General features: G+C 33.7%; 1 protein-coding gene across 2 annotated transcripts in view; it reads left to right on the forward strand.

Moving 5' to 3' along the window:
• Positions 1 to 26,556, forward strand: part of Diaph2 (diaphanous related formin 2) — a 696,731-nt gene that overhangs the window by 148,929 nt on the left and 521,246 nt on the right. For both annotated transcript variants that reach the window (XM_021188630.2, XM_021188631.2), the window contains 4 exons: positions 18,166 to 18,240; positions 18,325 to 18,394; positions 21,963 to 22,099; positions 22,916 to 23,024. In XM_021188630.2, coding sequence (XP_021044289.1) covers positions 18,166 to 18,240; positions 18,325 to 18,394; positions 21,963 to 22,099; positions 22,916 to 23,024 — 391 coding nt within the window. The remainder of the gene's footprint in view (positions 1 to 18,165; positions 18,241 to 18,324; positions 18,395 to 21,962; positions 22,100 to 22,915; positions 23,025 to 26,556) is intronic.

Consider the following 26,556-nt stretch of genomic DNA (forward strand, 5'->3'; position numbering starts at 1 on the left):
GCACTGGCATCGCCTCACAAGAGGCCACTATATCAGGGTCTCTTTGGCAGAATCTTGCTGGCATGTGCAATAGTATCTTGGTTTGGTGGCTAATGATGGGATGGATCCCCGGNTGGGGTATTCTCTGGATAGTCCATCCTTTCATCTTAGCTCTAAATTTTGTCTCTGTACCTATATCCTTTCATGATTTCATTGTGATGCCATGGCTGGCTTCAAACTCATTTATGTAGACAGGGTTAGCCCCAAACTTACAGAGAAATTCCACCATGTGCCACCATGCCTGGCATTCATTTCTCAGACATTTTTTTTAAATGTTGAAGAAAGAAGATTCTAATACTTTTGTGTAATTATGAATTGAATCCAATGTTTAAAAGAACCCAGGTATTTTTCATCTTATGTATGATTCCCATTATTACGAAAAATTATAGTAGTTTACTTTGTGTTCAGGATCTAGTTTCTTTTTTTAAAAAAATAATACACACACACACACACACACACACACACACACACACATACAGAGTGACTTCCAGGACAGTCAGAGCTGCACAGAAAAACCCTGTCTCGAAAAACAAAACAACAACAAGAAAAAAGATCATTTAAAGTGTTTAAATAATAGACATTTTTAATATTTAATGGAATCAAGAATTTCAAATTTATATATTATTTAGTTACTCAGATGATAAAATACCAAGAAAGTAATTCAATGATATTATTTTCTGCTAAAGGCAATTGTTGAAAATGTTCTTTTGTTAACTATAGTTAGCTTGCCAAATCTCAAATCTTTTACTGTGCATTCCATCATCATGTATATTCTATAATAGTTTGATACTCATATGTCTGCTTTTCTAATTTTAATTTTACTCTCTTCTGCCAAAGGGACCCACTTGCATTCTTATTTGTTTCATAATAGTTGATACTGTGTAAATTATATACAAAAATGTATTATTTGTTATGGATATTGACCCACCATCAGTAATAATCTTGCTTCTCAAGTAGGGAGAAATAGTTTTCATTACTCTGACACTATTTTATGCCTATGCATGTTTACCTGGAATTAGAGTAAGAGAATAAAGGGAACATCTTCTACAGAGGAGTAGAATATGTTGGCTTGATTGAACTGTATTCATAAGTTTCTGACAGCATTGCCTGCTTAATACAATAGACTTTTTTGTGTGCTTATGAATGTGTGTGTGTGTGTGTGTGTGTGTGTGTGTGTGTGTGTGTGTGTGTGTTTGGTTGTTTGTGTGTGTGGGGTTTCTGTATGTAGCCTGGGGTCGACCTGGAACTCACTTTGTAAACCAGTCTGGCCTTAAACTCAGGAAACCACTTGCCACTGCCTCCTGAGTGCTGGGATAAAAGGCCACCACCCACCCCAATAGTCTTTTGATAGTTTCATAGTCAATTAATGGAATGCAAGGTTTATAACTCTATTTAATACCCTAAAAAAATCCACGCAAAAGCCCAGTCTGTCATTACATGTTGCATTAGACTGTGATTTAGATTGAATAGTAATTTGCTTATAGACTTGTGTTTATATGCCCTTACTAAAGTTTATAAAAGGAAGGAATGCCTGCTGGGAAATGACCAATGAGTTTGGAAAATTTCTCCCCAGTCAAAGCATTATAGGATACATAGATATTTGGCAATATATTTCATGAAGTGTCAAAGAAATGTGAAGAAATAAAGCCTGTCAGAGTGGTTTCTCAAAACATGACTAGAAGAGCAAACCCTGTTTTGAAGAATAGTATAAAAATGTAAGAGCTGGAGGGTTGGGGAAGGGTTGTGTGTAATATTGGTCATTACTTGGTTGCTGTGTTCATTATCACATGTTACCTGTTGTTACCTGCATAAGAACCGTAGAAGAACAAGCCATTCAAAATTGTAGCAGGATGGGTAAGTGTCTCAAAGGGCCTAACTCCTTGCAGAGAAGCTATTCACAGTTTATAGCTACAAGGGGATGGAGAGCCACTTTTCTTCATTGAAGTGACCTGCACTAGGTTATCCATGTTTCAGTGGATTGTATTGTCTCACAGTCAGACGCACATAGCCAGTACAAATTGCAGTCAGTGGGATATACCATTTAAAACAGAAAACACGAAGATTTGACTGAAAGTGTTCTGGGGGACATCAGAGGAGGGAAATGAGGGATGTGATCAAAATACATTGTATACATGTATGACATTCTAGAAGAATAATGAAACATTTTAAAAGCAGAGCATGATATAATTATGATTGCATAGATATGTTTTCATAGAAATAGCCTTGTAGCTTGAGGGATACGTTAGCAAATTTGGAAAGTTTTCTTCTGATTTGCTTAGTATCTAGCTTTCTGGCAAACACAAGGCAAAATGTCTGTGCTCACTTCCAGCTCCTTTAGTAAATGTTATCACATCTGTGAAAAGAGGAAAAAGAAATCCTTTCAATTTTACAAATGTGTAGTTGTCTCAGGCACATTTTTTCTTGATAATTTCTTTCATGTAGATTTAAACATGTTTTCTAGCATATTAATAAATATACATTGAACATAATCATTGTAATGAAAGTAGCTGATTCTCAACAGCAGTACAAATTAGCAGTGCTATTATTTTCTCAATTATGAGTGTTAATAATTATTTAAATGGCTTGTATTAAACTTTTTAAAAGCTTGGCAACACAGCCAACATTACTTAGGGAATTAATATAAAAGTAGGTAAAGATCAATACTCTTAGAACACTTTACATGGAGTTACCTATAAAAATGGAATAATTAAAGCAAGTTTTATGATGTAGAACTGGAGACAGGATTTAAAAAATGTAAGCAAGGTTCTGAAGGTAGCATTACTAGAATAGAATTACTAAAGCAGGTTTTAATATTGATGTCTTGAGTTTGTTTGCTTTAATTTTCTAGTACATGACCTGTTTTAGAATACCAGTAGTAGTTTGTTTATACACAGAAAATAAAATGCTGCAGTCATTGCGACTATGCCAACTCATATGACTTCTCTTCAAATCTTTGCTAACTTTATCATTTAGTATCAAACATTTACAGATTAATTTGACAAAACTACTTTAAATATTAATAGACTTTAAATTTTTAATCATGAACTATTAGGTTAAAATGCAATTTTTGCTTAGGCACACTCAGCATCATATGTTATAATCGAAGGAAAACAGATCTTTGTTTCCTATATTGGTTTTAAAATGAATTAGGCACACTCAATGCTGATGAAGTTTCTGAAGTATTGTTTTAATGGGCGAACTACAGTATACATTAAAATGAATAGTGGCTCTTGTGTTTGCTTTTGTTTCATTTTCACATAACATGTGGATCATGTTAAAATCCATAAAGTCAGATTTTTCATTCAAGTGATATTTAAATCTATATTTAATAACCATCTAAAATTGTTAGAGAATGTGGTTCATTCCCAAAAGTCTGGTCCTTGTGGCATAATGATCTGAGTGTAAGTACTTTCTACAAAAGAGTTGTAGATAGCAACATATCGAAAGACAGAATTTTGTACCTGGCAAAAGATTATGCATTTGTTATTTAAAGGGAAGAGGCCAGCTTCCTAATTAAATGTGGATAATTTTATTTCATGATTCTTTTAAAATGACAGGTACTGCACATCACAATGGAATAAATTTTCATAAAAAACAGTATCTCCATGAATGAGTTTTTTTATTTTCCTACATGGAGCCAAAGGTCATTATGTTTCTACACAGACCTACAGCAATAGTACTAGTTTGCAGCTTTCCTATATCCTACTCTGCTATGAAAGTGTATTGTACTTCGGAAATGCCTGGGAGGCTCTCCCCCAGGCATATATATCATCTCAGCTACAAGTTTGATAGGAGCTGGATAGCTGACAATTCACAATTAAGATGCCAGCTAACACCTAGGGAGAGCCAAGTATTCTGTGTGGTTTGTTGAGAGAAGATTCATGTGCACTAGACAACAGTAGATGCACAGTGATTCTAGATGTTTTATTTTGGTAGATAACAGTTAATTCAGGAGAGATTGTCCACCTATCAGCAAGTCTTTAGGCTTATAGCCTCTCACATCAGATAATTTCAACCTGAAAAAAATTGTACTGATATTTAATTGATGATAGGCAAAATTGAGAAGAGAGCAGGATGTTAGAGTGTTCTTTTACATGTAAACAAGCTTCAGATGAGGTAGTTTAGTAACCTATAACATGATATGAGTTTAAAGCCTTCTTTCATTCCATAACAGCCTACATCTAAATGTTAGATCGGTTCTGTAAAATCCAATGTTGCTGACAATATTCATATTGCCTCCAGTCCTCGCACCACCCACCCCCGTTTTGTGGCCTACATCTCTTGGTTATGAATAGAAGTCAAGGGCAGTTTTTTTTAATATTGTACTGAACCTTCTTTGATGTCAAGCTACCTAATGAATTTCTTTGAGACCCATTTTTAAATCAGTTGTTTTCAATATTCATTTATGAAAAGGTACTGAAGAATTATAAACAGATTTTCAAAAATTTGTGTTATCATAAATTTCCCCATGTGAATTAGTATTTGTCACAGAATAAAAGAATATCTTGAAATAAATTCAGATCTAAATCTGTATTAGATAGATTAGATGGATTTTCTTTCATATAGAAAATGTTTAAAAAGTTTGTAGTGTTTTGAAGCCCAGCATTAGGAACATTGATTAAAAATGAAATAATGCTTTTAAAATGAGTAGACCACATCTGTGGGATAGACTTTAACCTTCATACACACTAAGTTTGAAAGTATTCTGTTAGTTTACTTATTCATCTTTTCTTTCTTCTGGGAACAGTATAGATGATCTGTTACGGTCAGTCGTTGTTTCACTTTTATTAATTTACTTATCTACTATTATTTTTAACTTCTAATTGACAGATACTATTTTTATATACTTACAGGGTAGGCCTTGACATTTTAATACATGTATGTAATGTGTAATGATCAGATCAGAGTAATTGAAACATAAATCACTCTAAACACTTATCAAAATTTTTTGTGCTATGGACATTAAAAATTATCTCCATTATCCATTATGAAATATATAATTAATTGCCACTCATTATTCTTTTTTGTTGAACATTGGAAATCATTTATCATGTCTGCTAGTTGAACGTATTATTTTTGAATTATTAACAAATAATAGTAATTCACATGTTGATTCCACTATTCAATTTCATGATATTTTTTTCCCTTCTAAATGAACCTGGTTGTCAAAAATATACAGTTGTAGAATATTTGATTTTGAAGAGCAAGAACCAGTTCTATAAAGATTAACATTTCAGTCCTGTGACTACACATTTTTGAGGCAACACTATGAAGGCTACTAGATAAATACGAATTAACAGTTCTCTGAGGATTCAAGAGACATGTTAGTTGCATACTGTGAGTGTTTATATTATAGGCACAATGCTAGATTTTTCAGTTTGTGAGCTTACAACAGACTGAAATTACATGAAATTCTTTGTTATTTTTAATTCTAATCCTTGAACTATCTTTCATTTTGGAAAGTTCATTTATCCCATCATAATTTTAAACCCGAGCCCCGTGTGTATGATCTGGAATCATCTTTAACAGTATACGTCATCTTTTTTTTTTAATTGATCATTTTGTTTATTTCCCGGTCAATATTATCCCCCTTCCTAGTCTACCATCCATGAACCTCCCACTGCATGCCCCTCCCCTTTGTCTCTAAGAGAGTACTTCATCTTATTTGCTCTTCTTTTCATTTTTGATCACTCACAGAGATTTTTCATTTCATTGTTGAACTTCGGTGCAGACCTTAGTCCTTTTTGAAAGAGACATTTTGACATTAGAAAGAGACATTTGACAGATGAAGAGGCTGGTCATACAAAAACCAGAGGTCACTGAATTTTTGGAAATTTCAGTATAATCACTGAAAGTGAGGCAAACCATAAAGAGAAAATGAAGGAAGTTTAGCTGAAAGTGATGGAATATGGTAGTCTGCAACATTCTTGATGGTAAAGGCATCTGATAGGCCAAACAAAGACTGTTATTCCCATACTAAAAGCCAGTATTGCACATTCTCCAGATACTTGATACATACTCTATCAGAACACTTTTCAATGATAGTTCTTGAAGTTATTTTTAAATATTTATATTTAAGTTTCTGTGTTTTGATAACCCCATGCAGTAAGAAATAAAAGTAGGTTTTCCTGGCTGTTTTATTTTGTTATGTGGATGGTGGATGGGATAAACAGGGTCCCATTATGACCCTCCTGCTGTATATGTCAAGTACAGTGTATAGAATACTATGCAACAAAAAGTCTATTTTTAGGTATCTCTACTGTTTTTATTGTATGATAGAACACAAAGTAAATAAAAAGAAGATGCCTTTCAGATTTTGATTTATGCATCTAAAGTATAATTTATATTTTAAAATGAAAACAACTTGAAAAATTGGTATCACCTAATTGTTTTGGAGATAATACTGGGAATTAAACATTATATATTGATTTATATTGGCTGTCTGACCTCCCATTCTTCTTCTCTTTCTCTCTCCCTAACTTTTGAGACAGAATCAAACCTAATTGCCTATATTGTGTTTGACTTGATTTCATGTTCTAACCCAGACTGACCTTGAACTTGTGATCCTTTGGATTCAATCTTCTGAGTGGCATGGATTTTAGATTTCTTGCAGGAGGCTTGGCTTAATTGATGATTTTTTTACATTAGTTGTTGATAATGAGCTTGAATAGGAGGAAACTAGCAATTGAAATATGCTAGATTCTGATTGTTTTTGGTATTTGATAAGGATATGAGAAACGTGTGTCTATGATGGACAGGTATATGAATAAGTCATGTGGGTACTATAAATATATACAGTTTTCAACACTTAAAATACAATGAGTAAAAATTTATTTAACCTTATGCATTCAGACAAAAATATAGAATCTCCAGTTTATCCCCCAGCTTTAAGTAGATATATTTAAAATAAAACATAAAGCTTAACACAGAATAAACAAAACTTCCTATCTTTAAAAATCATGTTCTCAGTAAACAACATTTACATATGAAAATTCAGTCCACAGAGAACACCCAAAGAAATGGTTCTTTTAAGACCATTATCTATGTGTAGATATCCTGTGCTAAAAATATCCGTGAACATTAAATTTGTTTGATCTTTGTCTACATAGCAATCATCATCTATAATGAGTTGTTAATTGCATGGTTTTCACATTGTACCTGATAGGTGAGAAAAAAGGTTGCTGTTCTGTTCTGTATTCATCAAAGAGCAATTGTCCTTCAACTTTCCTTACCCTTCTTAAATTTCGAGAAACTTCTTTTACCACTTGTTTACTGTTCAGAAGAATCAGATAGCAAAATACATAAATTGGGTTAGGAAAAGGAGTTTGAGCCTGAGTTTTATGCTAATGATATTGTTTTTCACGAATTGCATTCAAGGACTTCTTTTATTTATAACAGATAAACTCTATCAGCTCTGTTTTCATTTTCAGGGTTTTCAGATTAGGAATCTGATTTCTTGGAATAAATTTATTTTAATATAATTCAATGGAATCAAGAGAAATTGGATGTCCTGTGGAGTACATGATAGAATTTTAGCTATATTACTTAGCTTAAGAGAATAAACCAATACTTTTTTTTCCTGTGGAAGTTAACATTTTATTGTAAATTTGAATGGTTATATCACTAAGCTATTAGATTTAGCAAGTGTCCTAAAATAATTATAGTTACAATTTCAGACATATTAAGATGTAAAGTAAGACTGACTTTGACTTGAAAATGTGGAATGTATTTTGTTCTCGCTTCTCTCCTATTTACTGTAGGTTGATGAGTTAATTTTTCTTTTTGTTCACACTGTACATCATTTATCCCATTATAGAATATGACTTTATATTATACTTTTATAACAGCTTTTAAAGGCAGGAGTGGAGGAGAATATTCCTCACTGCTTAGCCTGTTGATATTTAAACTAGATACAGTTACAGCTATTTCCTTGACTATCTCAAGAGTAATTTAGGCCGTATAAGAAATTGATTTTAATAAATAGGAAAGTGTTTTCTGAGGAAAAGTTATAGTTAAACTTGTTTTGTAAGGAGATATTTTTGTGTAACTTGAGGTAGTACAGCATCTTGTTATAACAATGTGGAAAAGAAATTTGTTTTTATATAATATTATCATCCTGAAACGAGGCACATTTTCTCCTCTTGAAAGTGTATGAATCACATGAGACATAGCAGAATCTTGCTAGTGAACCTGATGGAGAGAATGAATGCAGAGAGAGAGAGAGAGAGAGAGAGAGAGAGAGAGAGAGGATGTTTTCTTTGGGAATTTCTATGGAAATTGTAATTTATTACAGCACTGAAGTCAAAACCTTTGAGAGTCAAATCTGGAAATTGACACATTCAACCTTTTTGTAAATCAGTCCAAATAAAGTTTTCAGCAAGTGTCAGCTTCAAAGCTTATGCACAAATGGCTGGAAATGCCAGCACTGTATCAAATAGTCATATTATAATTGGTCAGATACAGTTCATGCATTAAACTATGAAAATGAATCTTTTCAAGAAATTTAAGTATCTAGTACTATTTTGTTGTTTTATATAGACAAAATGGATATATATATATGTTTATTTTATTTAAATTCTGTCAGATCATACATATATTTCCATTGTATTCTTTTTTACTTTAACATTTTTTTTGATGGATGTATATTTTTGTAGAAGGGCAACAATGAAGCTAATTTAGCTAAACAGGAACATTCTTTAAAGATGGTGAAACAATAGTATTAAAATTAGATGGTTTTGTCTAAAATTTACAGAAAGTTCACACTTACAATGTTGTTCTAACTCTCTTGAGCAGCTTGAATTATTTGCTTCATGTGTTATAATTGTTGCCCACTTTCTGAATTCCCCAGGAAAGTTAGAAGTATCAGTGTAGAACCTTTACCTTAAATTCTTTTGAAAGGTTGCTACAAATCTAGAGAGTCTAATCAAATTGAACATTTGATCACTGTTTCCTTTTATATTTGTTTATTTATCTAATAGACTCCTCTTTTCAGCAAATATTAAGGGTATATTTACCTGAAATGCAATGGGCTAACTCGAAACATAAATGTATTCTTTTGGATAAAATATTAAAGTTTTATGAAACAGAAAGATTTTTTTATGGAGATCTTAATGCTTTAGCCTCGGAGAACATAATGTAGAGGAATCTTGCTTTCTTTTGGATTTAGTCTCAAATGAAATTTTTTCCTATTTCCATTCAATGTAATGTTTCCTTTCCTTTAATTGTGTCAATCAGTATCAGGTAAGACCTTCTAAAATAATGACATCTGAAATTCAGAAAACTTGGAGCTAATTTTTACTTTAAGTTTCAATACATGTCATTTAAAAATATTTTATTAGTTTTTGATAATTTTAGACATTATATATTTTTTATTCACCCTATCTCCTTCCAGATCTACTCTTAATTTCTATACACAACCAACTATGTCTTCATTGTTTTATTTAAATCACTGAGTCTAATTTGTGTGTGCATATACTCTTGGGTGTGTGGCCATCCATTGGAACACAGTCAATATGCCAGTGGCTGTATCATTAAAGAAAACAAAGAAAGAAAGAAAAAGAACTACTCTTTTCCAGGCAGGTTTCAATTATCAATAGCCCTCCATCAAGGAGTGGAACTTCATGCCTGAATCCCCCACTCTAGGCAATGGGGGTTTTTTTTGTGGGTTTTTTTTTTTTTTGTCTATCTTGAGATAAAATAAGTCCCATGCATGCTATCCCAGCTGCTGTAGTTCATATGTGTACCTGCTACACTGTGTCTTGAAAACACCATTTCATTGTAGTTATCTGCTGCCTCTGACACTTCAAAGTTTTCCAACTCCTTTTCTGAGATGATTATCTTTGAGCTTTGAGAGCAGAGGTTGTGATATAGATGTCATATTTAGGAATAAGCATGCTACAATCTTATGTTCCTTGCCACTTAAGTTACAGTTCTATGTGTTAATCATGTACTGCAAAATGAAACTTCACTGAGGAACCTTGAGAGATGTATTTATTTCAGTATAAAAATTTCATTGTGCTTTGGTTTAATAGTAAGTCAGTTTAGCAGGCTAATAGAAGTACGTTCTCCTCTAGGTCCTATCTAGTTACAGGTTCTTGATCCTGATGATGCCATTTGCGCCATACATATTGAAGAGTGGGCCTCAAATCCACTCATGACTTTCATACTACTTTTGTACTAGTATTTTGCCTGGGCAGTGGTTATTATAGCTTGCAGTGTTCATAGGCTTTCGTAGTATGTATAGCAACTTCCAGGATTTTGAAAGCTAGCTAGTAGTAGTGAAGTTCCTAGAAGAATAAAAGTTCTTCTAAAAGACTTCTCTGTGCTGTATGACTCAAAAATATGATGTCTTGTCCTTATTTTAGTGAGATTGATTTTAGTTTCCCTGTATTTAATTTGGTGTTGACTGTTGGTTGGCTATATATTGGTTTTATTATGTTTAACTATGTGCCATGTATTCCTGATCTCTCCAGGACTTTTAACATGAAGGGGTGTGGTAGTTTTTCCAAGGCCTTTTCAGCATCTAATTAAATGATCATGTGATTTTTTTTTCCTTGAGTTCGTTTACATACTTTATTACATTGATGGATTTTTGTATATTAAACCATTCCTGTATTTCTGGGATGAAGACTACTTGAACATGGTGAATGATGTGTTCTTGGATTTAGTTTGAGAGACTTTTATTGAATATTTTGCATTGTACTTATAAGTGATATTGGCCTGAAGCTCTCTTTCTTTGTTGGGTCTTTTTGTGGCTTAGGTATCTGAATAACTGTGACTTCACAGAATGAATTAGGTAGTTTTCCTTCTGTTTCTATTTCATGGAATAGTTGGAGGAGTATTGGCATTAGCTCTTCTTTGAAGGTATGTAAGAATTCTCCACTAAAACCATCTGGCCCTGGGCTTATTTTGGTTGAGAGGTCTTTAATGAATATTTCTATTTCCTAAGGGGTTATGGGACTGTTTATATAGTTTACCTGATCTTTGTTTAACTTTGGTATGTGGTATCTGTCTAGAAAAGCATCCATTTCATCTAGATTTTCCAGTTTTGGAGAGGCTTTTGTGGTTGGTTCTGATGAATTTTGAATTTACTCAGTTTCTCTTATGTATTCATTTTCATTTCTGATTTTGTTAATTTGGATACTGTCTTTGTGTTCTTTTGTTAGGTGTTTTATGGTTGATTTTCTCAAAGAACCAGATCTCATATTGTTCACTTTGTTTCTAATTGGTTGATTTCAACCCAGACTTTGTCTATATCTGGGCTATAGAAGCCGAAGAACAGTCAAAGGTTTGGGTTGTAATATGTTAGAAAAATAAATATTAACTCTGTCTGCCTATCTTATATGTTTGTTTTCCTATTTTGTGGTTACAAATTGTATGTAGGTACTGTTCTCAATCCTGCATTAAGTGAACATGAAAAACAAATTTCAGTCTGGTGTTGGTGTTGATAATTTGTAACCTAGTTTCTTATGAGTTTCCAGCATTAAAAATGCAGTTTCGTAGAATACAAAAGCACATGCCCATGTGAGATCTACACATGCACACACATGCACACACTCACAAACACATACACACATACATGTATCTAAATCTGTGTTTATTCGCCTGTAAAACTTAGGCATTTTTACCCATCACTGGCATGGCTCACAGATTATAACCCATTGATGGATTGATGGATGAAAGGTTGTTCTCTTAACTGTTGAGTAAGCATTGGGAATGCCAATGCCATTAACATGTATTTTCTTCTTCATTTTTCATGAATAGCTTTCTTGCTCCAATTTTCAGTGGTAATTTCAGATAGACTCTGGATCTCTTCCTTTAGCAGTAATTCAATGATTTCTTATAAGTCTTAGGACATTAGAAATCGATAATAACATGGATTGTAAAGTGGTCTATATAAATATATGAACTAGACTGTAAAGAAGGCATTTATTCTGTGTTTGTAGGTATAAACTCAGTGTACTTTTGTAGCAATCATGCAATCTTCAGTGAGGTGTTGTAAAAATATATAAAAATATGTAGTGATTCTGTTGAGTAGAATCTATTAAATTACACGACACTTGTGTTAATTCTGACTGAGTATAAAAGAAAGGAAAAATCTGATTCTAGATGATTATGGAAGTTACCAAATAGCATTCTTCATATTTTTCCTTTTGTATTATTCTTTCCTTTTGTGTCCCTTGCAACTTTTTCCATCTACAGTGAATTGGAATTTATATTCAGGTTGAGATAACATGGGGTCATTTATTTCTTAAAGTACATTCCCCAAGTTAGATTTTAAATACCATCATCAAATGTATTATTATAGTTCTATATGCCTCAATTACTATTCTATAAGTGCTGCAATTGATGTACTTTATAAAGCTTGTGTCAGCAGCTTGACTTCTATCCTAGTTTTGTATCCTCTGGTAGTGAGATGGTTTTTGGTTGCGGGGACAGTTTATACCATAGTCTAGGGTTGTTCTTAGCCCATGTCTCACTTCCCAAAGAGTGCCTGTACTTCATAAAGAAAAAAAACCTCTTTTCTATGCCAGTGATTTTAAAATTTACCAATCATTACAGTCGCTTTTAATCACAGTCAAGCATACTTGGCTGCCATCTCACCTCCCCTGGGGATTGATTCTATAGTTTTTGTGTATGGCCCACAATTTGAATTATTAGCACATTCACAATGACATTGGTGGTGCTGGTTTGAGGTACATAATTAGAGCAACACTTAGTTTGGGTGTTATCGTTTTTTAACAAACAAACAAACGCCCAGTCTTGAAACCTAGCCAACAGTTGTTTTAATTAAAGCTGTTTCATCCTGCCTTTTTTTTTTCTTTTTTTGTCTTTATATGGTTTTGTTGCATATGCCTACCTACCTAATGCTACGAGTGTCGGAGAGAATACAGCAAGAGGCTGTACATTGCTTGATACCTGAGAGAGAGAAATGGAGTTGGCAAGAAAAAGAGGATAGGGGGGATTATTTATTGAGTTCCTGAGTATAATCAGGGTTCACCATGTTTAGTTCAGTCCCCTACCACCAATCCTCATGGGGTCCTTTTCTCCTGTGAAAACTGCAGTCTCTGTCTAGGTTTACTCTTTCATTATCCAGATGCATTCTCAGCTCAGACTTCTTACTCCCTAATTTGTAATAAGTAAACTTATCCTTTTACCCTTAAGTTTCAGATTATGTAATGTATGTATGTATTTAACACTCCAGATTTTATATCTCTTCCATTCCACCGTCTGACTGTTCCACATCCCAAACCTCATTCCAGTCCCCTGTCTCCATGAGGATGTCCCTACCCCCACCCCTGACCCCACCAGACCTCTAAACTCCCTGGGCCCTCCAGTTTCTTGAGGGTTAGGTGCAGCATCTCTGACTAAACCCAGACCAGGCAGTCTTCTGCTGTTGGGGGCTTTATATCAACTCATGTATGTTGCCTGGTTGGTGGTCCAGTTCATGAGAGATCTTGGGAGTCCAGGTTAATTGAGACTGCTGGTCCTCCTACAGGGTCGCCCTTCTCCTCTGTTTCTTCTAGCTTTTCCATAATTCAACCACAGGGGTCAGCAGCTTCTGTTGGTTGGGTGCAAATATCTGCATCTGACTCATTCAGTTGCTTGTTGGGCCTTTCGGAGGGTGGTCATGATAGATCCCTTTTTGTGAGTGCTTCATAGCCTTAGTAATAGTGTCAGGCATAAGAAGCATACTATAAAAAGTTTATTGACGTACTCATCATAGAAGTAAAATACTTCTCCTGAGCTGGATCACACTTTGGGCCTGTCACTAAACCTTCTTTTCCTCAGGCTCTTCTCCATGTCCATCTCTGTATTTCTTTCAGACGGGAACGATTATGGGTCAGAGTTTTGACTGTGGGATGGCAACTGCATCCCTCACTTGATTCTCTGACTTTCTTCTGGAAGTGGGCTCTGTAAGTTCCCTCTCCCCTCTATAGGGCATTTCATCTAAGGCCTCTCCCTATAATTCCTGAGAGTCTCTCACCTCCCAAGTCTCTGGTACATTCTGGAGGGTCTTCCTACCTCCTACCTCCTGAGGTTGCCTCTTTCCATTCTTTCTGCTGGCCCTTAGGGCTTTAGTCCTTTCCCCCCACCCAATACCCATTCTTAATAGCTGAGTAGTATTTCATCATGTAACTGAAATCCATTTAAAAAATAACAATAAATTTTTTCTTTTTTTCTTTTCTTTTGTTTTTTTTTTCGAGACAGGGTTTCTCTGTGTAGCCCTGACTGTCCTGGAACTCACTTTGTAGACCAGGCTGGGCTCGAACTCAGAAATCCGCCTGCCTATGCCTCACAAGTGCTGGGATTAAAGGCGTGTGCCACCACGCTCGGCTATAATTTTTTAAAATAACAATAATTTTCACTGAATGAATCCAAAATGCTCTTAACCATCCATTGTTAGGTAGTATGGCATTTGTGGGTGACTGATTTCAAATGAATAAATATAAATCATTCTCTTTTGTCATATACTTTCCCAGATGAAGAAATAATTCTAATAATTTAATAGTGCTAGGTATAAAGAAAACATGAGTAATATTTATAATCAAATATAATTTCTAAGCATTAAATTTGAAGAACTCGATGATTTTTTTCTTCTCAAATGTCAAAGCAGATTCTGAAGGCTGTAAATACAGGTTTTTTTTTTTTTTAGACTCCTATGATGTTAAGGTTGATCCATGCTATTGTTCTATGATCATATTTATAGATTTCTCTCTGGGATGGATTTAATACTGCACATTATATTTAGAACTGATGTCCCTTTATCTTTGTACCACTAAGTCACTGATTATTAAGAATCATTGCGACAATAGCTCATTGCATTGGATGACTACATGCCGAAAATGAATAGTAGCTCACTGCCAGTTATAATGACAATACAATATTGAATTCTTGTTTCATTTTGGAAATAAAAGCTATATTCATTTAAAATGACTTTCTATACAATTGAGGATGTGACTGGTTCTAATTATCAGCTGTTTTATATTATACCTTCAATAATCTGATGACTCTCACTGATAATCTGATTAAAAATACACTTTTTTGCTATGTTGATATATTTATCTTAGGTAGATATGAGGTGACCATGTTTTCCGTTAATTTTGTATTTCTTTGTTGTGATACCATGATGAAGGCAAAAGATAGAAAAAAAGATTTATTGGGAACCTACAGTTTCAGAGGGATAGAATCCATCATTGTGGGAGGCTATCAGCCATGGTGCTGGAGCAGTAGCTGGGAGATTCCATCCTGATTCAGATCCTGAAGCACAGATAGCTAATTGGGAATTTTATGAGCATTTGAAATCCCAAAGCCTGCCCCACTGTGACAGTCCTAATCCAGCAAGCCTATATCACCTAATCCTTTTCAAGTGGTTCTATCAATGAAGGACCAAATTATTCAAATATATAAGCCTATGGGAGCCAGACTTATTCACCACCAGAGGAAGTTTAAACACTATGGAATACATAAACACATGGTTTTAATATATGGAGTATCTGTGGCATACATGACCTCAGTGGTATAGTGCTTACATGGTTTCTATGGGGCCTCATATTCTCTGCTCATTGTTGCAACATTTATATATGTATGTAGGTAGTATAAATTCTAATAACTATTTTACAACCTTCTGTGTGCTTATTTAACTTTGTGAAACATGATTGCCTATTCTTTTAATCCAAATTGGATCTAAATTTAAATTAGTAAATATTTATTGTTTACAAATATCTCATATATTATATGTAAGCTACTCTAATAGGGACAATGAATGATAAAGAAATATCTGATAAAATATAGTATATTTAGGGTATTAATAATACAAATGAAATGACAAGGTATATAATAAAAGCCATGGGAGACATTAAGTAAAAAGATTATAGAGAGAACTGTATCTTGGGTATTCTGGACCCCCGAAATCTCTCAAACATTGGACCACCAACCAGGCAGCATACACCAGCTGATAAAAGCCCCCCAACACATAAAGGGCAGAGGACTGCCAGGTCTCAGCTCAATCAGGGATGATTCACTTAACCCTCAAGAGACAGGAGGCCCCAGGGTGTTTAGAGATCTTGTGGAGTGAGATGTACGGGTGGAGACATCCTCTTGGAGACAGGGCTTTGGGTAGGAGGTATTGCATGTGGAACAGTTGGAGTGTGGATGGGGAGGAATGAATTCTGGAGTGTAAATTAATAAATAAGTAAAAAGCAAAAAAAAAAAAAGATTATAGAGAGATTTCTTTTTTAAAAAAATTATTAGATATTTTCTTCATTTACATTTTAAATGCTATCCCAAAAATCTCCTATACCCTTCCCCTGCCCTGCTCCCCTACCCACCCACTCCCACTTCTTGGCCCTGGCATTCCCCTGTACTGGGCCATATAAAGTTTGCAAGACCAAGGGGCCTCTCTTCCCAGTGATGGCTGAATAAGCCATCTTCTGCTACATATGCAGCTAGAGACATGAGCTCTGGGGGTACTGGTTAGGTTAGTTCATATTGTTGTTCCATCTATAGGGTTGGAGACTTCTTCAGCTCCTTGGGTACTTTCTTTAGCTCCTCCATTGGGGACCCGGTGTTCAATCCAATAGATGACTGTGAGCATCCACTTCTGTGTTTGCCAGGCATTGGCATAGCCTCACAAGAGACAGCTATATCAGTGTCCTTTCAGCAAAATCTTGCTGGCATATGCAATAGTGTCTGCATTTGGTGGCTGATTATGGGATGGATCCCTGGATGTGGTAATTATAGAGAGCTTTCTTAAGCAATAACCCAAATTTGGTTGAAGATTTCCAGGGTATGCAGAGATCACTAATGGTTAAAAATAGTCATTTAATACTTGGAGGCCTTAAGAGATGATATTGTGGTGTTCTTCTTAGAAGAAAGAATAAATAAATTAACAGAGAAAGTTCTGAGAGAAGTCCTGAAGTGAACATTTGTCTGATTCCAGTGGAAATGTGCTATAAAACTAAACTGAAGGCTGGAAAGATAGATTAGACTCTATGAAAATGTTAGGATCAGGGATCATTGAGGCAATTTCAGTGGATATTTGGACTAAAAAATGTTGTGAAGTGTTCAGTCAGATATTTTAAATCCAAAATTAATAAAAGAAATAAAAATGTAGCTACATAGACCACCCCTGGAATTTTTCAGCCATAAGCTAATATAATAATATAATAAGCTAATATAGTGTTAAAATAGGTTTACGCATAAACCATGAAAGGGACAGAAGAGCACTTAGAGGAAGCATGGTAGAAGTTGAAACATTCATAACTAGATACCCAATGGTTTAGTGTTTTAACATAAGTGATGTGTAATCTTCTGCTATTTTTTCAATCCAACTAATTTATTCCCTCCCACAGAGTTGATGGAACATTCCAAACACAGTATTTAACATCTTAGCAATCAGTTTTCTGATTACTCATTACAGTTCTATCTATCTTCCGTGTTTTATTCAGATAGCATCTTATCATAGAATCTATTCCTGGCCACATAGTAGATAACAACATCTTGCTCTTTCAGTTGTTTAACAAAAGTTATTTGTCTTCATTGCTCCAAAGCACTAATGTTTATACAAATTGTTACTTATTCATTATCTATCTCTCTATTTGTAGGTAGTAAGTTCCAAGAGGGTAAGGGCTTAGTTATGTTGCCCATTATATCTGTGTTGCACACATACTTGGAACCTCGTAGATGCTCTGCACCTGTTTATGAAATGACCAGAATAAATGAAAAGGTGAAAGAGAATGGCAGGTCAAACAATTAAGCCAGTATTTCAAATCTAAGGGAATCAAAAGGTAATGGTGTTATTAAGAGAATATTGAAGAGTGGAGGAGGAGTTGATTTGTGAGAATAGAAATTGTGTGAGATAAATTTAGCTCATAAATTCTGACTTAAGTATGTGAAGCTGGTGAAATATCTTATGCAGTGCTGTATAGGCACGAGGAAACCATGAAGCGAGGTTTGGGATTTAGATGAGGAAATCAGGGTCATCTGCAGAGTCTAGCCTTTTATCACAGAGGAAAAAGATAATAGCAGAAAGGCAGTATATCATATTTGAAAACTAAAATTTTATTTTTTAATATCTACTATGCTAAGTATGGAACTTACTTATATATTCTTTTTAATTCTTAGCTGGGTTAACAACTTTGGCTATGAAGGACTTGGAGTCTTACTGGATGTGCTGGAGAAGCTTCTGGACAAAAAACAGTAAGAATAAATATTTAAAACCTTTTACACATGGGGAAAAATTAAATGCAACCTAATATAACTTATATTTTTTTACTGATTTAGGCAAGAAAATATCGACAAGAAGAATCAGTACAAAGTCATTCAGTGCCTGAAAGCATTTATGAATAATAAGGTAAATGTCATTTAATTCTCCCTCTGCTATGAAAGGGGGATCTTGCTTGACACTATGTAAGTAAGCAACAAATAAAATACTGGGTACTTATTCTAGTTTCAGTAATATGTTTATAATACAGATTACCCTTTGTTTTCTTTAATGGGCTTTAAAGGTGTATTTTGCTTCACATAATATTTCAGGTGTATTTTTCAATTATGTCAACAATATTAGGTTAGCTCTCAGATGGTATATTTTCCTTTCACGATTATGAAATTTTATTTATTTTAAAAGATTTATTTTTGGTTTGATCCTAGCCTTTAACAGCTGAGTCATAATCCATAGACCCAGAGAGGTTAGGCAAAGAGAAAGGCTCTAGGTTAGGTTTTGGTATCTCCCTTGGAAAGGTAAATGGTATAACTCATTTTCATGCAAATGCCTAAAGCAGATAAACCACAGAGTTCAAAAGCAACAAAGTTATAAAGTGTTTACCAGTATCATGTTTATATTATCATTATGGGATATCTCATTTGTGAATAAACATGCCAAAGTTTGTTACTGTCAGGGAGAGGTTGCATCCTGGGACAATCCCTTTGTGTTCATTATGTGTTATTTTTATTTTGATTTGCTTATTATATTCTACAGTTACTCACTTCTCTTTCTATCACACAAGGATGGCTTTTAAACTTAAATAAAAATGACATGGTGAATTAACTTAAAAAAAAAGATTTATTTATGTGTATGTTTTGCTAGATAAATTTATGTACAGCACGTGCTTGCAGATACCCATTGAGGTTGTAAAAAATTCAGATTCCCTAGAACTCAAGCTAAAGACTTGAGCTGTCTAAGGTGGATACTAGGAATTGAACCTGTGTTCTTTATAAGAGCAGTGTGTACTCTTTTTTTGTTTTAATATTTTATTTATTTATTTATTATATGTAAGTACTCTGTTGCTCCAGAAGAGGGCGTCAGATCTTGTTACAGATGGTTGTGAGCCACCATGTGATTGCTGGGATTTGAACTCAGGACCTTCGGAAGAGCAGTCGGGTGCTCTTACCCACTGAGCCATCTCACCAGCCCAGCAGTGTGTACTCTTAACTGCTGAAGGATCTCTTAATCCCAAGTACTATGAAAATTTAAATGTCATAATTTCCATATAGATAACAAAATTTTATTATATATATGGAAATTTCAAGGGTAGGGATAAGTTTCATGTAGTTTTGTGAGAGTGTTATAAGGCTGAGATATATTTTGATGTTGAATCACTTTTAGTTGTTTATTATGCATAAAAGAAATCTATGGAGGACAGAATGGATTTTCATGTATGTATAAAATTGTTTGTATTATACAATATTGTGGAAACATACAGATAAAATAACTGACTAATCAGTTTGCTTAATTACATAATGTCCTTTAGATGATATTTTAATAACCTCAAAGTACTTAATGAAACACTAATTATAACAATAACTAGAAACTTGCTAAATGTAAAGTATAACTGTTAAAAATCAATGCAATAATATTGTATATTTAAGTAATATGTAAAAACACTCTTTCTTTGTCATGTGTGATTATATATTACTGTCTGTATCACATGCCCATATTAACCAGCAAATAATATTATTGGCACATGCAGTATGGAACATGATTGTTAATGAAATCCTTCGTCTCCTCACTTGTACCAACATTGTTTTTACATTGAATTATGTATAGGTATGATGCACAGATACGTATGTTTGAAGGTCAAAGTATAACTTGAGGGAGTCACTTCTCTTTTTGCACCATGTGGGTTCCAGGGATCAAGCTTCAGTTGTCAGGCATTTTATTGAGTACCTTCATCTCCTGAGCCATCTCACTGACGCATCTGGAATTTTCTAATAGTAACTCCCATCAGTTCTAGTACAGAATTTCTGTGCTTTTGGAATTTAGATCACACATGTCATGGCATCTAATTCCTAACAGCAATGAACTTAAATTGAACATTGTTTCTCCAAAGCTCAAGAAGAATCTCTTTCTGAAACTGACAAACAAAAGTAGTAACTTTATAGAAAGAGAACACAGCACCCGAAATCAGAGATACAGTTCATATTTTGCCATTCCTCAGTAGACACGGCCTTTGAAAAATAACTTAGCCTCTGGCTAAGCAGTCTTTTCCTCTGTAAATTGAGCTATGGGAGCTTTTGTTCTCTATTCTTATTGATTCATGTTGTCAACTATCATAGTTTTATAAGATAACAACTCATTATAATTAGAATAGTGACTAAAGAAAGTTATAACAGTAGGATTTCCTACAGAGCCCTAGTCCCACAGGTAGTACTCAAGTATGTTAAGACTCACTTTTTTTTCTTAACTGTTTGGCAGTTTTGAAGAACATGATGATTTAATTTAAATTATTCTAAACAGAAATTTTTGTTACTCTATGTTTATGAGTTGAATCTTCACCACATGAATAAATGAGTCCTTTAAATTACAAGCATGGGAAACAATCCATAAAATAGACCTTCTGAATAGAAAACACACAGTGATATATTCATTTTAAGTTGGAATACATTTTCCAAATCGAGGAAAGTAAATTTCTTGTGAAATGAATTGAATGTTATTCTTTTTGTCCTCGAAGTTGAGGTTACTTACATCAGAAACCATTTTACAATCTGAATGTTTTCTTATTTATTCAGACCCACAGTTAAAGTCATATTAAAAAGTTTAGCCAGGCCAACTTTTCTCATAGAAGTTAAATTAAGAAGCAGCATGCTGTTCATATGTTATTTTGTAAAAGTTTCCAATGAAATGTGATGATGCCATGGAGGTGTAAAATGAAGCAAACTTTTAATGAGATATCAGAAATATACTTGGTGAGACAAAGGTAAAATACATTAAATTAACTTACTATAACTTAATATTAACTTTTGTCTTGAAAGTCTACTAATAGGCAGTTGTGAGTGCATCTGTACACATTTGGGGTCATTCCTAGAAAATAACTGAAACTGATACTTCTTTGCCCATCTTACTGTGATATGTAAGGAATCCCAAGTGCTATATCTCTGAATCCCTGATGCTTGTTACTGCCTAGGAGATGAGGTATATGGTCAAGTAAATTAGGGAAGCTCCATACCATATTTGTATTACTTTAACTAGCACATAGTATCCATGGAAGCTTTTTAGCATTTTGGCTCCTCTGTGTACCTTAATTTTCAATGCAAATATATTGGAAAAATTAACCAAAAATCCCACGCTGCTATGGATATGTTATGACATAAAAAATGTCTTTAGAAAGTATAGTCAATATTTGTTCTATATATTCTTGTTTGTTAAACAAGTATTGTTTCCATATTTTCTGAATATTAAAAAAAACTTTCCTGAGGAATAAAATAAATCATTTTTCTTGAAGCCACAAAATTCTAAGATGTACTCATTTCACATAAAATACAAAGAATAACTGCATTTGAGGGGAATTTACATAATTACATATAACACTACCCTAAAGATATTGCTTTTTGAATTTTCTTTCATTTTGGGTTTATTTTAAATGAAAACTATATTCCATAGACATTTAAATTTTAATGAGAGTTCTTTTGTTTGTTTTCTTTAGTTTGGACTGCAAAGGATTCTAGGAGACGAGAGAAGCCTTTTACTGTTGGCAAGAGCAATTGACCCGAAACAACAGAATATGATGACTGAAATAGTAAAAATCCTTTCTGCTATTTGCATTGTCGGGGAAGAGAACATGTAAGTATTGATATGTTCTATTTATTGTATTGAAAAATTACACCTGTGAAGTTAGTATTTTTATTACTTTTTGGTAACTTGAAAAAATAGTAGATCTTAGAACGTTTTTGGTTGACATACTTATTTTATAAATATTTATATATATTTTATTTTATATCTCACTTTTTGGATATTGTATAGTCCAAACTGGTTAAAGGTTTAATTTAAAGTGAACACATGAAATTTTGTCCCAGTAAAGCCATCATTAGTCAATTGGAAATGTGTTAAAAATTCAAATAGTTATTTTGGGAAACACGGGGTAGACACACAGGACACACATACACACACATGCACAAGTACACGAACACAGTCAACTCACTGGGTGTTGTAAATCTTTCTAGAAGAACAGCCAATGCTATTAACTTTTAAGCTATCTACCCAGATCCCAATTTGACTTCTTTAATCGAATCAGCTACATGCTTTTATTTTTGTACTGTTGTACTATTATATTTTACTTTATCTTGTATGTTAATATGAAATGAAGTTCTCTATGAAAAAGAAAGCATAGTATAAATTTGTAGATAAATAGCATGTGTAAAAACTAGCATGTGAAATAATACATATGTTACATAGCTCAGCTTAGTTACTCGGTGAGGATCATTCAAAGCTTTGTCTTATTATTGCAAGTATTTGAAAGATTTGTCTATTTAAAAAATATGTCAAAATTGCAATGCCCTATAAAATACCAAACACTAATTTAAAAATACAGAATGAACTATGATTACGTGTGTATAAGAAGTATTTCTCATTTCTATTTTATCTTGTTTTGGTTTACAGTTTAGACAAACTTTTAGGGGGCATCACTGCTGCAGCTGAACGAAATAGTAGAGAAAGATTTTCACCAATTGTGGAAGGCTTAGAAAATAATGAAGCCTTGCATCTCCAGGTAGGGTTATTTTGTTATGAATCAGTTGAAGAGTTGTTCAACTTTTTGGAATACCTGTTATTACACCACCTTTTGGCTGACATTTATAAAACAGACTATAGAAGCACAATTATTTGTGTTTATCCAAGTTTTTTTTCATTTTAAGTCACCTTTATTATGCATTATTATCATTGATACCATAGTTTCATATTTATTGTGAAATCAAATCCTTAGCAGTAATCTGGACTAAAGCGCTAATACCTCAGTCAGTACTATTATTTGAACAACTTAATAGAGCTTGTAGACTTTTATGGAAATATAAGAGAATAGTCAGGTATGATTTCAAAGCATGGTACTTTTTAAGCAGCCAGGTGTATGAGTCAGAATTTGATATCAAAGTGCTTTTTGTGTTAGATAGTGTATCTTCCACTTGATGCTCCATGAAGATCATCACTTAAAGAGATTTTCCTTTTGTATTTAATTTTTCATGTCATTTTATAGAAAGTACATGTAAAAATTTTCTGCTTGATGTGAAACTAACACCATTGATTTTTTTATTGTGTTATAAAATATTGGCATCATTTTTCTCAAAGTTAGAAACCTTGGCAGAGAGAAAGAGAGAGAGAGACACAGAGGGAGACAAAGAGAGACAGAGAGAGAGACAGAGACACAGAGAGCCTGTAGGATTATCATAATGTTTCTTTGGATATTTTAAAAGTATTTTACTTCTATGATGAGTATGTCGATAAACTTTTTATAGTATGCTTCTTATGCATTAGTGTTTTTAAAATTGAGATTTCCCCGTAGTGTTTTCTAATCTGTGACTGAGTTATTCATGTTATTATGTTTTGTCTCAATGGAATTTCATACTTTCTAAGGAAAGCTCTTTTAGATGTCTTCTATAATGTTTTGTCTCTATTGCTGTGTTGGCTCTGCTTTTCTCACTAGATTTTTTTCACTTCCAGACACACAGATAATAATCTTGAACTTTGCTTCCAAAAATTAGGAAGACTCACACATTTTATTTAGAATCAAAGTTTTCATTACATTTGGAACAGTTTCCCATATATGGGCAAGTACATTTACATTCTTAAAAAAATCTTGAAATGAAATTTCAGCCACAATTCTGAATTATCTTCAGTTTACTAACAAGGGAACTGAATTGCAAGCAGGCTAAGTAATCAATCCTTTCAGAACCACACAGCCCTTATGATTTAGAATGATGGCTTGAACTTATGGCTTTGGGATATAAGCATCTCGAAATATATTGTATGTTCATTATAGTATCACCTCCATATTAACATGCCTTTGTCATTGTAGAATAGTTTATCCCAGACAATGAAACACTGCTGACATTCTCTGGCCTTCATGGTGCTGCACAGAATAGAATGATTAAGTAGCAAGTGTTTAACAAGTGCCATATGGAGAAATTATAGACATCTTGCTAAATATTCAAGAAATTGTTGAATACTGATTACAGATGCAAACATATGCAAACTACAATTTGAAATTTCCTATTTTAATGAGCTACAAAATTTAGTAATTTATTATATACAGAGCCTAGTACTCTCCTAAGAATTGTGAAGTAGGTTTATTAGGCATATTTAATATGAATGAGGAAATATCTTCTAAAAGTTATAAAATGTGTTCAGAATAGTGAAATTAAAAACAAAAGTTAAAATCTCTTGTTTAAAATGTAATTCGTGTTGTATTTTAACAGAATTACTTTTCTATTTTGGTAGTGTCCTGAGACTTCTTATTAGAATGTCATGAAGTAATTCTGTTAAAATACTGAACTAATTATATTTTAAACTAACAACTTCTTACAGATGTTTTCTAGCTCAGCTATGATAGGATTTTCATTATTTTCGGTGGTAGAAGAAACAGGTCGAGGATAAATCACATCCCTACATGTGCTCTCTTTGTTGCCTTTCCTTCTGCTTATTTGCACTGTTCAGGCTCCCCCACTTTATTTCCTTCACTTCAACTTATTTACAGTTGTTGGCCTCTCTTCCTCCTTTTCATTTCATAGTACTCATCTCTAGAAAAATAATCTATATTTATTTTCTCTATTGTCTAACTTTCCTCTCACAACTGAGTTTTCTCACAGTTCCAATAGTAAAACAACAAAACTCAAAACTCTAATGATGGTCTAATTTCAAAATCCAATGATTTCCTCAGTCATGGCTACTTGTCACCATTGATCAGCATGTCCTCCTTGAAAATTTTGTTTTCTTTGCTTCTCTGGGCACCATTCTTTTTGCTTGGCCTCTGAATACCCCAGCTTATTCTGTTTTTAGTGCAATTTTTCTTCTGTCTTTCCAGGAACACTTTGCCTATTTTCTATCATTCATCTTCACCAATTATCATTTTACATCCATTAAATATATCATTATACATTGATATATTTATATTCATTAGCATGTCTGTGCTCACAGATATACAGGTTTATCTTCTCCATGCATATTTTCATTTGCTTCTGTAGGTTAATAATTAACTGATTTCTAGCAAATCACCTGATAAATGTGAAGGGGACATTTCTCTCCCTACTCAAATCCATGTCTTTGATGTGGACTCCTACAAGTTACAAATTTAAAATATCCTTTGTAAATGATATATCACATAATCTTCTAAGCAATATGTTAGCTCATTTAAATTCTCAGCAAATCTGAGAAGTATAGAAGTAGTATCTAATTAAGTGATATTTGAAGTTGCCCTTGAGGGAGAAGAATGTCATTGGTACTGTGTTTTCTAATAGAGAAACAATAGCCAATGATTCTGGGAGGGGAGCAAGGCTTGTAATATGTAAAAATAGAACCTCTATCCACTGATTTTGCGAAAGAAGATGGAAGACAATACAGACATCCATTTGTGTGTGTGCACACACATAGACATATATTCAAAACTTTGCACAATAGAGTTGTCTTTTCATTGTCACAAGATAAATTCTGAATTGAAGTATACCTTAATTTTTCAGTCTGTTTCAAAGTTGAGTAACTGTATTTATTTTTGCAATGGTATGTACTAGTGACTCCCATTGTGTAAAAAGGACCACCTTTGGCATTATTGATCAAAACTTTCTAAATTCCTCCTGTTTTCTTCCATAATACTATGCTCCTCTTCTTTTTGTTCTGTTTTATATCTTTTGTTCTTTATTTTTCTGATTCCAAGAGTTTACTTTTTTTTCAAAGTAGCTTTTAATTCTAAGGAGAATGGCAACCCTGTAGGAGGACCAGCAGTTCTCAATCAACCTGGAGCCCTTAAATCTCTCAAACAATGGACCACCAAACAGCCAGCATACACCCACTGATATGAGGCCCCCAAGGCACATACAGCAGAGGACTTCTGGGTTTAGGTTCAGTCAGAGAAGATGCACCTAATCCTCAAGAGACTGGAGACCGCAGGGAAATTAGACGGGGTGGGGACATTCTCATGGAGACAGGGGGCATGGAGGAGGTATGGGATGTGAAACAGTCGGAGGGTATACAGGCAGGGGATAAAATCTTGAGTGAGAAAAATAAAATTAATTAATTAAAAATAATGATAAATATTA

This window comes from Mus pahari, chromosome X, assembly GCF_900095145.1.
Source record: "Mus pahari chromosome X, PAHARI_EIJ_v1.1, whole genome shotgun sequence".
In the NCBI taxonomy this organism is placed as follows: domain Eukaryota; kingdom Metazoa; phylum Chordata; class Mammalia; order Rodentia; family Muridae; genus Mus; species Mus pahari.